The sequence below is a fragment of the Diorhabda sublineata genome, chromosome 7 (assembly GCF_026230105.1).
Source record: "Diorhabda sublineata isolate icDioSubl1.1 chromosome 7, icDioSubl1.1, whole genome shotgun sequence".
Taxonomy (NCBI): domain Eukaryota; kingdom Metazoa; phylum Arthropoda; class Insecta; order Coleoptera; family Chrysomelidae; genus Diorhabda; species Diorhabda sublineata.
The window spans coordinates 15,315,790-15,329,880 of NC_079480.1; the positions used below are offsets into that span (position 1 = coordinate 15,315,790).

Sequence of the window (14,091 nt, forward strand, 5' to 3'; positions counted from 1 at the left end):
CGGAATTGATATTTGTTGGTGATTTGGTATTGTTAACGAAATCTACGATATAATTTGATAATATTAAATACGAAAATGAATATGAAATTAAATACAAATAAAGCTAAGAATATTATAATATCAAGAAAAGATACCAAATAAACAGAATAGAAAAAAGAAACTGTTCGATTCCAAAGTAGAAGAAAAACATGTATTGATGATGTAGAAGAAGTTGTTGAGATGAATGGAATAAAAAAATTAAACGAAAGATAAAGAGACATAATGTCATGACCCTCAATCAAATATCCATGCACTACACGATAATTTTGCTAGGGATTAATTGAAATATATAAAAAAAATAGAAAATGAATTTTTTTTGCTAGTTTGAAGAATACCAAATTCTGTGTTATAGAGATGGGAATTTCTGTTTTACAAACGGTTTTTTTTATAGATGAAATGCATGTTTTTAATATTATCGAGATCTGTCATCCACGTACAATTACTTAAAAATTTCCATAGTAATTTGTCGCAAAACAATCAGTTCAAACAAGCTCCATTACCCACGGTACGAGTATTACTAAGTAATTCAGTAGGGGCTATTATTAAGAGCGTCTACCAGACGGTTACTGTTAATAAATTCTTTCAAGGTCGTCGAGCAAAACAAAGACTTTATATTATAAATATAAAGATTCCGTCTGCGCTATTGTTTAAACGTTTTTTATCTTTATAATTTTTTCGATGTTTAATGATTTACATTATTCCCATGGTCGACAGGAGTCTCAAGTATAAAATATGTAAATGTTCGGTGGAATGGTTGAAAAAAAAGAGAGATTTTAACGTAACTATTCTAAATATTGTTCAACCGTAACTAAGGGGGGAAAACCAGAGCCAACTACATGTACAGTTTTAAATAAAACAACGCACTAATGAAACTACAATATTGTACATTAGATGACTACTATGTGCGAGAAATACTATCAATTTTGAATTATCACATCATTCAATATATCGTGTGACTGACCCACAGATGACCCTGTCATCGTTAAATCTATATGACGTTTATGAAGTACCAAATTTCAAGTAAAATTTCATGACATTTCGATTAATCAGAAAAAAGTGACTGTCATTTCAGTGAAGCTACTTTTGTTATTTTCCAAACACTCTGTGTTAATTTATCATTGCTTTTTGATAAAAAAATACTGTACAACCTCAGCAATGGCTTTAAAAGACTGCTCTATCGAAAAGAACCGTTTGTTATTGGTGGTCGTACAGGCACCGATGATGGTGAACGTTCTGGTCCTCGCAATTGAGGTGGTTATTCCAGAAAACATCAAAAAGTCCACAAATTGGTTATATCCAATCGTAAATTAAAATTGCGTGACATGAGACCGCAAAGATATCAGAAGGCAGTGTGTTTACAATTATACAAGAACATTTGACCACGAGAAAGCTTTTTTCAAAGTGGGTGACGTGCTTATTCACAATAGATCAAAAACAAAAACGTGTTGATGATTTAGAGCAGTGTTTGGTCATGTTTACACGTAATAAATTGTCGATATATGACAACGGATGAAACATGGATCCATCACTTCACTCCGAAATCAAAACGATCATCATCTGAATGGACTGAACTCGGTAAACCACGTTCGAAGGGTTCAAAGGCACAACATTTAAATGTTTTCAGTATATTAGAATGCGCATAGAATATTGTTCATGGACTATTTCCAAAAGGGTGAGCGAATACTTGTTGGATTGTTTAAATGCAAAAATCGAGTAAAAACGGCCTCATATGTCGAAGAAAAAAACACTGTTTCACCAAGACAATGCACTTGTTTACAAATCGGTGACAACGATGATTAAATCGAAGGAATTCTGTTTGTCATCCACCGTATAGTCCATATCTGGCCACCAGTGACACTGGCTGTTCGTTGATTTAAAAAAAAAATACTCGTCCGCAAGATATTCAGTCAAATGAAGAAGCAATTGAAACTGAAGCCTATTTAGAAACAAAAAAACTACTACTCTTTACTACTTATTATTATTTTACTATTATTAGTTTGTTTATTTATATTTTGTTTCCTTCCAGGGTCCGGACCGATTCAGTTATGGCAATTCCTCTTAGAACTTCTTACCGATAAGTCTTGTCAGGCGTTCATCTCTTGGACGGGCGACGGATGGGAATTCAAACTTACCGATCCCGATGAGGTCGCTAGGCGATGGGGTATTCGGAAAAACAAACCGAAAATGAATTACGAGAAATTGTCGCGTGGTTTACGTTATTATTATGATAAGAACATCATACACAAGACTGCCGGTAAACGTTACGTTTATCGATTCGTGTGTGATCTTCAGACGTTGTTAGGGTAAGAATTTTTTTAAAAATAATTCACACAACGATTATGCCTCTCAAATATCATTATTTGACGGGAATAATTTTCGTTTGATATTTGCGAATATGAACAATTTGATAAATTCAATCATCGTTTTTTTTTGTTTCGTTGGTATAACATTCTTGTTGGGTTCTTAAACATAGAAACGTTGTTGTTTTATAAATTTAATACTAGCTGTGACTTTTTGTTCACTTTTGGCTAGCAGTGGACGGCTTTTACCAACATTTCTTTTATACCGAATACTGACTGACTGAGTTTACCTTCAGTCTCTGAAGACGATAATTGGGTTATCGAAACGCGCGTCTGATTCATCAACAGTTTCAGAAATTCCAATTTGTACTGGACTCGCGTTTCAATTAGCTTATCGATTTTTAAACATATCTCAGAATTATCACATTTTAGTTCATAGTAGGATTACCAAAGGCCAATGTCGGTAAAAAAACCGATCAGGTGTTTTGTTTTGTACCCCTATGCAAATTATAAAGTTTTTGAAGCGCGTTCGTTTGAGTTCTGGGTAGGTACTGGCAGATTACGTGGTCTGCAGTTTCTTCTTTCTCCATGCTCCGAACGCGCTTCGTGTCATCGAGATGCCCATATTTTCACTTAATTTTATTTTGATCTGTTATGAACAGTGACATTGACATCGTCCACAGTCTCGTTTCTAAAGAGGTTTTAATTATTATTTTTTTCGTTAAAATATATTTTCTCTACAATGAAATACTTTTTGCAGGTACACTCCCGAAGAGCTGCACGCTATGGTGGATCTCAAACCCGAAAAAAAAGAAGACGACTGAATCCTTACATAATCTAAGAATTGCATTCAAAAGTCGAAAACAGCATTAATCAAATGAACGTTAATGCCTTCCGTATTGTATTTAGATACGACAATTACGTTATTTACAATGTTCCAAATATGAGTATTTTTTTTTCTAAGAAAATACGTTTTATTAGAGCCATTTAGGGGACGCCACAAAAAAAATTCCTTTACGAACAAATACGTGCAAAATGTCAATTATATGTCGATATATTATATATATAAATATATTTTTTAATCCGTGCCATTGTTTTCAGGATACTCCAAATGCTTGCGAAACATATTTTTTTTAAAGGATTTTAAAAACAACGTATCCTATTTCTTTTTTGGATCAGCTTGTGTGAAATAATGTGGTTGATCGGGTGTTTTGCAAGCAACTAATTCTAAAATTCTTATTTTCAAATTTTTATACAAATCTTTTTATATTATACACAGAAAGAAAAATATTTTTTTAATAGTAGAAGTAAGTGTGATAAAAAAATTGACAACATATATTGTTATTATGAAAATAGATAATTTTCCAATTGGCCATAATTACTTCAAGTTAATTAATCTTTTGTTAGAAACATCGTTATCGGTATATTATGGTCAATAATGTCCCGAATAATTCTCCTCCCCTACATGCACAAATTCAATGATATCAATCAACAAATGTGTGATTTCTATGATAATAAATTAAACTTAATTTTTTTTTTCGTTGAAATAATGTATAGTGTCACCTTGTTAGGTGTTTTTTCTTTTCGAAAATATCGAGAAGATGAAACACCTTGTAAATATTATTACTATTGTGATAAGTCTATTGAATCAAAGTTTATATTGTGAAGATGATAATTTTTTGTGAAAAATATATGTTGGCAGTTCAGAAATTTAATGAATTTCCTTTTTTTAAAAAAAATTATTGACAATTATAGAAGCTACGCCTGCGAATAGATATTTATTCGAATAAACGAAAAAAATTTATGGAATATCTTAGTTAAATTACACTAGTTTTTTAAGTATCAAAAAAGAAAAAATGAAATGATTTAATGGGTTTCTGAGTGGTACAAAAAAAGGAAACCTATTTTTCATTTTCTTGTACAAAAATAGTCAAATTTATTATAATATTAGAATTCTATACCAATAAAATATCTTTTATTCATTTAAAGAGATAAAAGTGCGATTTTCATCCCCGTTTTTGGGAATTGAAGTGATCAACGATAAGTAGTAAAGGTGACTGCTACTGACAAAATCGTATTTCCTAATTTCTAAATATGCTATAAACAAAATATTTCTTAAATTTGAAAGTTTCAGTTATATCATCTATGTTTATTAAGTTGGAGGATTTGTAACTCTTGGTGATATTCATACTGAAAACACTATTTACACCACCACTACACCAACACTCACAATTGAAGACATGAGTTGATAAAGGTGCTATGTCCACTTTTTAAAGTTTTGAGTAAATGAGGAAAACGCGTTTCAACTCGGAACTTTTTTACAAAATCAAAATTTTACAATCAATACAAACAGTATCTCATAAGGTCGGTATTTGTTTGTACTACTTAGCTTGTTATTTTATAATCAAATAAACTTTAATGATTTATAGTTATTTTGATTTTGATGGACATAGCACTTTTATCAATTAACATCTAAAGCGAGTTATACTATTTATTTTAGTGGATAGAGGAACTATGTTGCTTTTGATTTGAAATAACTTTGAAAATCACTATATTGAAATAAATTTTTATTTCTTATGAAACTAAACAAAACACAAGTTGACACAAAGAAACTTAAAGCCTAATAGGTCTTCCGATTTTTCTTAGGGTTTTTTTTTTAGTTTCTTCCAAAACAATATCAAAGTACCATCTGTAATCTGTTGGGATGAATTTCAGTTGATCTTGCAGATTCGATATCTTTTCACTAGTGAGACCACCGCATTTAGATAACTTCTGTAAAACCACTTTTTCAGCTTGTACTACGGTTTCCTTTTTTTCTGCAAATCGACTTCCATAAATGGACCGAATGGGTCTAAATTAGTTTCGTAAGAGTATTTGCCAAATTCATTCACTCTAATCCATTTGACCTTATCGCGGAAGTATATTTTTTGATTAAGCGTATTGGTCACTTTTTTGTATAAATGGAGTTTGGCTGGAAGTGTTTCAAAATCATAGAAAAAATGTTCCATATTGAAACACAAACTGGTACTGGCAGATTTTATTATTTCCCGATATTGGTCTGGTATATAAATATTTTGGTGTTTCCGAAGAACTTTCTCAATTCGTCCAAAGTCTCTATCTGAATCTAGGTAGCTGTGGCCAACCTCAGGAAATTTGTGATCGATAATTTTGAAGCCATTATTCAATAACAAGTATTGGTAGAGGCTTATAACAGAAAAGTTTTTGTTTTGTCCCCCACATTGATCTGACCAAATTATCAAATGCTCTATCTATGCATTTTCTTCTTGTAAAGTAACTTGCAAAATCGAAGTAAACAACTTGCAATTTCATTGCTGCCTCTAGTGGCGATGTCTTCAGTCCATGTGAAAAAATAGGATTTGTGTCCTGAACTAGTTATACAGTGGATGCCAAAGTTGTACAGCCACATTTGCCTCAAATAAAATGATTTAGACGTTGATAACTTTGGTGGTGGCATTGTTTGTTGGAGGTCCATTGTAATGTAACATTTTTCTTTATCAACAACTATAACTTCTCGGTCAACTTTCTGCAAGGCGAAGGCAAATTGGAAATTTTCGGTGTGCTCTGAGGTATTTTCCCCAGCATCGCATATACTGCAAGTATCGCTTTTCGGGGCACCAAAAGACAAATTAAACTTTGTTTCGAAAATATGCCGATAGAAGGAGGCCTTAACCATATATTTATTTTCGAGTTTTCTCTCTTCGCATTGCTCTATATAAAGTTGGTGGAGTTTATTAATATTAAGTAAAGGAGGAATGTATTTTTTATATTGATTTTTGTTCCTAGAATAATGCGATTCTTCAGAAGGAAACTGCTTGATGTGGTTTTCAATACAGGTAATTACATCTTCAGGAATCTTTTTAGGATTTGTGTGATGACCCTGCTTATGCGGCGAGGGGGCTACCTGACCAGCTTTTAGCTCTTGTTGAGCCCGAAACACTTTTTTCCTTCCAATTCTGTACAGAGAGCAGAAGGCACTTTTGCACACCAGTACAGTTTCTTTGTCACATGTTACTGTATATTTAAAAGAGTAAGATTTGGTTTTCAAATTTTTACGAGACCGATGACGATTAACTTCGTACATTTTGATACTTTTGAAAATCAAGACATTTTTGGAATTAATATCCAGTTTATAAAATTTTTCCAAAATTTTTTCTCTGCTTTGAATGCTAAATCTCTCACTACACTTCAGGCGACAACTTTCTTTACATAGTATTCCGTCTTTTATTACTTTTTTTTCCACGACTTTACCAGTTTTTTGAGATACATATGCTTCACCTTGTTGTCTTAACTTTGCAGCTTTGTTTCTTTTCCATTTCTCGGGATTCCGTGCTCTCTTTGTAGCTACTTTGAAATCTGGTTTAACCGTCGCACTGTTTCTTATCCCATCAGCAGTAACATGAAATTTTTGTCTATTGTTATGCATTTCGTCTTGTGTTCCTCCATCATCTTCAACTTCCAGAATATCTTCGTCAAGTAATCCTAAGCTTGCAACGTTTTTTGAATTTCCAATGGTTTTTTTGTCTAGGTTTTCGGGCTCTTTCTCATTTTCCTTGTCATAAAAAAACACTTCACGTTTAATTCTATGAACATTTTCATGTTTGTGCCTATTGGGGAAAATAAATGAGTCAGAATATCCTCCATCACTGGAAGGTAAATATTCGCTGCCTGATGTGACGCTCTCTTCATCACAATTTTCTATAGACTCTGGAAAAAATTGCATATATTTAGTAGGGAGCTTCCAATAGCTATTTATGTAATCAGTTACGAAATGCCTAATTTTGTGTAACGCGTGAGATTTTTGTGTGAGTTCCGCAAACATCTCACAAGTTACACAAAATTGCATTTCTTAACGTATTACATACAAAATTTTTTTCTAATTTTGAATAAGTAATAGTAAATATAGAATATTATTGATAAAAATTGTGAAAACAGAAATCAAGTCTGTTGACAGTTGTCACTTCATGTCAGTTTGACGTTACATAATATTCCATTTTTCGTAACCAGTTACATAATATTTTACTTTGTGTAACTAGTTACACAAAGTAAGACCTTTCATAACGTCAATCAGTTTTAAAAAGTGTCACATTATATGTCAAAATTAGAAAAATGTTATTTTATGCTTACCTGTTTCAGAGCTGCACTGCTTTTGAAGTCCGCTAGTGCTTGGTTGCCCAACACTATTCACATTTTGCAGAGACTTTTGTTGGGCGATGTCTTGCATTATATTGTTTTCTTCAACAATTTTCTCTGTACTTGGACAGGAGTTCGAATAACTTTTATCCTCTGAAAAGTACCGAAAAACGAATAATATTAAAAATATTCCAAATTTACCTTTTTAGAATAAATTTAATGGTAAATGGGGAGAGCAAAAATAATAATAGTAAACTAAAACACCTTAACTAGGAAGACATAAATTCTTATCTGTTATCAATTCCAACATTCTCTTAGTTCTGGAACTCATGATGAACTATTATTATGTAGTTTTAAAACCTATTCCTTCTTTAGAAATCCCGTATTTGGTCACAGAAACAGTATAAATATTATAAACATAACCTTAAAATATCACATAGCACCCGAACATGTGAACAGAACTTTCCAATAGTTTAGTGGATAAAGGTGCTATGTCACCAAATTGGACATAGCACCTTTATCTACTAATATATGGCGAATGCATGACTGACATAGCACCTTTATCAATAAAAATATCACATATTATTGAAAATCTGACAATCTAGGTTTATTCAGGGGCTGCATTGGGTTATTAGAGAACCAAATAAACCAAAACCTAATTATTTGAAAAAAGTGGACATAGCACCTTTATCAACTCATGTCTTCAATTACACTGTCTAACGCGCGTTCGACAACCAAGTCATCACCTTCAGAGACTTGAAGATATACCAAAATCTAATAACTTCACTTACATGTTTTATACTGAATTTTCCCACAAATAAACCTTCTATCGCGGAAATTAATTACAGCGGGAAAATTCGGTATAAAACATTTAAGTCGTTATTAGTTTTGGTTTACCTTCAAGTCTCTGAAGATAACTTAGTTGTCGAACGCGCCTCCGACAGTGTAATTGTAGTGTAAACTGTGTGTTCAGTATCCATGGTTATTAATTTCTTTTAATAACTGTAGTAGGTGAGATGTTCCAAAAAGAGTGTAACTTGTCGCCATTTTTTGATTCCTGTCACATTAATTCATATATTCTTGTAAAAGGTTCATTTTGGAAACCTTGAAAAGAAAAAGGAGACTGTTACGAATGTTCCTACATATTTTATTGGTATTTTTGTAGATTAAATAAAAATCGCGACAAGAAACTTTGTTTTTTTTGGAAAATCGCGTTTTCGTAGGAAAATATTATTGGAAATCACGAATTGTAAATATTTTCTTTGTCTTTTCAATATTACAATCTCTTCCGGTCTTAAAAGATAAATGATTTACAACTGGGTCTAATTTTTCTGGTACATTGCAAGCACAAAAATTATTTTACCGAAAAAATTGCTAATCACTTCCTCTTAGATAGTTCTTGAGAGTAAATTCTTCACTTCATGTTGGGTGTGAATAGTAATATTCCTAATTGTTTTATTAAGTTGTAACGAGTAATTGTCATGTCTTTCGAAAAGAAAACACGAAAATTCCCATATGCCGACGTTCTTTTCAATTGTAAGTTGAAAACTTGATGCTAAGTGGAAGTGCTAGGCCACACATAGACATCGGCGAGGCCTTCTTTATTTCCTAGTAAAGAAAAACATAAGCCGAATTATAAAGAGTTTTACTATGATGATGATGTTGACAAAGATTATTTACAAATAGAAATTAAAACATATTATCCATAAAAACTAGTCTCCAAGCTTCTAAAAGTGTTAAAGATAAGTTCACCGGTGCAGGTCTTTTTAGTCCTGGTAGAAATCTGATTATGTTGTGAGACTTGATTTTGGAGATTTCGGATGCTTTTTCGTACCGTTTGCGCTATTGGGGTTCTTGTGTGAATTTCATTCCTTTTCATTGGACGAACAATCTAATTCACTAGCTGATCCGTGATCACTATATATTTCAATATCTTGTTATTATAGGTCGCGTGGACGTGGCTAAATATAAACTGAACGGTTTCTATTTCCTCTACGTGATCCCGAGTGTTAGTATCTGCTCAAAATCTCTTCCAAATCTTCATCAGTAAGATAATCGCTAGAAGAAAGCATAGCTCTACAATTAATGAGATGTATGGTACTTATTTTTCCTGAAATTCTTTTTCTAAAGTGTATAAAATAGTTTATACACCTTAAGATTGCAGCGGTTTTAATCTGTAGACAAATTATAGCCCCTCATGGTCTGGCCATAAATTATGTCTCATTATAAGTATCAATATCAGGTGTAGTGTATAATGTAAATATTTAATTGTTGTGCTAAATATTTATTTATTCTTTAGCTACCAACTTCTAAGAAGAAATGGAGGTAATTTTTTGAGTAATCTGAATAAAATCTTAATTAGAAACCATTCTTCTTGATGTCAATGTTTTTTGGGACTAACTGGCTCTGTTTTTTTCGTTGAGAGATATTATATAGCTTATAGTGGTTATCATATGATCGATCCAGTACTTTCCGAAATTAGCACAAAAAACATTCATATTTATAAAATGAATGTTATCGTTTTTCAATTCTTCTATTGATTAAATTTCTTTACTTTATTTCTAGCCATTGTAGTTGATTATCGATTAATTTATTTACAATTATATAAACAGTTTAATTTTTAATTCTATTTTTTCATTAATTAAATAAATTTATGCCTACTTAACAATACACGGTCAAGCCAACTACACCAAGTTTTTCTTGTGCACTATTAATTCTCTATCTCAAAAATTACTGAACCGATTTTTAATTATAAAAATGCAACTAATAGTTTTTGTGATGTGCGGATAAACATTTCGTAAATTTGGCACATGTTTAGAATTTGGTATTGATTATTAAATACAAACGTTGTGCAATCCTTTCTTTAGTACCGGTGAAAAGGTTGAAAAATAGCAAAACAAAATAATTGTTGTTAAACATTTTGATAAGCGTATTGTTTGAATAATATCTATTTTGAGGCTAGCGAATTTTGTTAAAATTTGTCAATCTGCAATATTTTCATTAAACTTTGTTCTCCGTTTATATTTTTGATAAAGTTGTTTAAATGAATATGGTCTTAACTCGACGCAACGTCTTTAAGGGATCGTGTTATGTTACTCCAATTTCGTTTCATCTTTTATTTTGTAATACGCACGTTAGATGACAAATGAATTTTGTATTTGATAATTTTTTCATAAAAAAAATATTTTCGAAAATAATATAATAGCCAATAATATATTTTTGTTAACTACAGACTCTCTTTAAAATTGGAATCAAATCAATCGCTACTGGCTTATTTGTTAATTTATTACATATTTTTTTTTCAAATTGGAATTATTCGTTGCGAAGTTCCACTTTCGAACAGATATTTTTTGCAAGTATATGTAAGGTTTAAGTTATTTTTAAATTTGACACAATCATTTTTTTTTGGATACAGTTACTGGCCTCGTTATAGGGGGTCTTCCTGTATTTTATGTGTTTATCATACCTATAATTAATGTACTAAATGAAATGTTTCAATAAAAAATATATTGGTTTAAATTAAAATTGTTTTAGTATTATTGAACAACCCATTCTTATTGTCCTGTGATTTATACAGTTGTAACAATTATATTATATTACAGTAATGAATAAGTAAGGCATAATAGATCAAAGACTGATATACATAAATTGTGATTTAGATAACATCTTAAATTATAAAAAAATCTGGCACCTGTTTTATCGCTGAGGTCTCTTTTGTTAGGGGCTTCAAGCGAGGCTACAAACAAGTTCAAATTTGTGACGTTCTTTTAAGCATTAAATTTATTAAAACAAATTACTCATCTTGAATGTTAATTTAAAAATAAAATTACAAAATGCATACGTACAACATCATAAATCCCGAATCGCTTTTTCCGTATTTTAGATCATACATACATTTGAGTGCCATCTATCGCTCTAACGAGAAATCATATCGCATTGCGTAATAATATAAACAGGGGTATGCATAAAATCGCGTAAAATACCGCACAAAAACACATTTATGAAATGATAATAATAAAAATTTTGAATGCTTTATAATCAACAGTTGAACTAAAATTAATAAAAGTAATAATAAAGAAACAATAAATAAAATATGGATTCGCCATCTAGCGTCAAATAGAAAAAACTAAAAATCACAATACGAAGGAATTAGTATTGATTTTAGATTTTTATGTATTTAAGATCATACAATAATAAAAAAACAATAAATGGAATATGGTTTGGCCATCTAGTGGCGAATAGAGAAACTAAAAATTATAATATGAAGGAATTTTAAAACATACGTACATTTGCATGCATTTATGGTGTCGTCATATATCACTCTAACGAGAAATCATATCGCATTGCGTGATAATATAAACAGAGGAAGAGGTATCTATAAAATGTAATAAAATCGCGTTAAATACTGAACAAAAACACATTTATAAAGCAATAATGATGAAAATATTGAATGATTTGTAGACAACAGTTGAAATAACATTAATAAAAGTAATAAAGAAACAATAAATAAACTATGGTTTTGCCATCTAGTGTCGAGTAGAGAAAGTAAAATTTACAATACGAAGAAATCTGTCGGGATTTTAAATTTTACTGTATTTTAGATCATATAGAAATAGACATTTAAATGCATTTATGGACGCCACCTATCGCTCTAAAGAGAAATCATATCGCATTTTGTAATAATTTAAACAGAGGGAGAGGTAGGTATAAAATGTATTAGAATCTTGTTTAATATTGCAAAAAACACATTTATAAAATAATAATAATAATAATATTGAATACTTATAATACTTTATACTGATAAACAGCAGTGAAAATAACCTTAATAGAAGTAATAATAAAGAAACAATAAATAAAATATGGTCCCGCCATCTTGGGTCGAATACAGAAGCTAGTCAGTCCGGATTTTAGATATTCCGCGTTTCAGAAATCCGGATTTACAATGTTCAACTGTATTTCAAACTCTTTAAGCTCAGTTTAGTTCTTCTTCCTCTACTCCTTTTACTGTACCTCTCTATTCATTTTTTCTCTTCACTTTGTTATTCCCACTCGTTATATATTTGTTTCATTTCAGCATTTGCTCTTCTCCATGACAGTCCTATTTTTCCTTAAAAACTTGCTGATAATCTTCAGTCAATACTAATTTATTTCCATTTCCACAGCTGTAGATGACACGATTTTATAAAATATTAAAATATCAATATAAAAAAAGAATTGATTTTGCTATACCATGTTTTTATATGTGACAAGCAAAAACAAGGGGGTAAACTCTATTATACTCGAGTAGTTTGAGTGGTGCTCGCCATGTGGAGATGCCTTGAACTTCTGTAGGTTGTAGTCCTCGAGAAAGACGTGCCTCGGTAAAGTACGAATCAACTAAGAAAATACCACAGGCGTCATCAACTAGTTATCGTCTGCCTCACTCTAAAATATTCCCTCTCTGTCGCTTCAGACTAATATACCAGTGGCGTAGGTTCTTATTCAAATAAAAATTAATGCAGTTCGCAACAAAACATTTATTAGATTAAAAAATACAAAAAAAAAATATATTTTAAGGATTTAAACATATATTACAGTAGGATATTACTTAGTTAATTATATATATATATATATATATATATATATATATATATATATATATATATATATATATATATATATATATATATATTGTTATGATATGATAATGTGTAATGTTTATTTTTATAAATTTTTTTTTTAAATAAAATCAGATTTTAATTTGGGCGCCATTAATAATTATTTGAATTTCTTTATTTTATTATGTTATTATTATTTTTTTTTATTCTCAGGGTATTATATTGTGAGGTCAAATCAAATTAAAAAATTTTATTGCGATAAATTGTTATGGTTATAAGGTCAGATGATAATAGTTTTAAGACCGGGTCTGTTCTTTATAATGAATAATATAAAATATATTATAAAATATACAATTTCTTAACTAGCTATTACAATTATTTTATTTTACAAATATTCATTCATTCATTCATACTCGTAATTACACTCATAAAACTAAATTATGTGGAAATGTGAACTCAAATATTATATACTAAAAGAAATACTTAAACTTAATAGAACAGTACCTTAAGTGTTTGTTATGTTGTATTTTTAATTTTTTTTTTAATTGGAAATTGTTACGGCCTTGCAGAATAAACAGATACTCCGCTGTAGTTCCACTCCTGTTCTTTTCCTTTTCACAACTTCTTTATCTTGGAAATTGTCCCTTTGTGAGTATTCTCACTTATTTCACTTTATTTAATTGTTTTCACTAATTTCTTATTAATACACTTATACAATTATTAATTATCAATCCTTTGAATATTTTATCAAGATTTTAATTTTTTAAATTTCAATTCAAATTATTTTACTCTTTTTTTTTCTTGCCAAAAATTTCCCCCGTTGTCTTCTTTTTTTTTAACCAATGATATTTATTTTAAAAGTTAGTTACTAAATTGTCATTTCTAAATTTTTAAATTATTGTGACTTTGTGACTATAATTTCTTTGTTGTATTTATTTCATTCCTATGTTATTAATTTTATCATTGCAGTTGTCAAAATTTTTATATTTTATCATTTATAACCT

The 14,091-nt window shown here is 30.3% G+C and overlaps 1 protein-coding gene across 2 annotated transcripts in view; it reads left to right on the plus strand.

Moving 5' to 3' along the window:
• LOC130446537 (protein c-ets-1-A-like) overlaps positions 1 to 11,015 on the plus strand; it is a 242,736-nt gene extending 231,721 nt beyond the window's left edge. For both annotated transcript variants that reach the window (XM_056782853.1, XM_056782854.1), the window contains 2 exons: positions 2,066 to 2,342; positions 3,100 to 11,015. In XM_056782853.1, the coding sequence (XP_056638831.1) occupies positions 2,066 to 2,342; positions 3,100 to 3,163 (341 nt within the window). In that variant the 3' untranslated portion in view covers positions 3,164 to 11,015. The remainder of the gene's footprint in view (positions 1 to 2,065; positions 2,343 to 3,099) is intronic.
• The last annotated feature ends 3,076 nt before the right edge of the window (positions 11,016 to 14,091 follow it).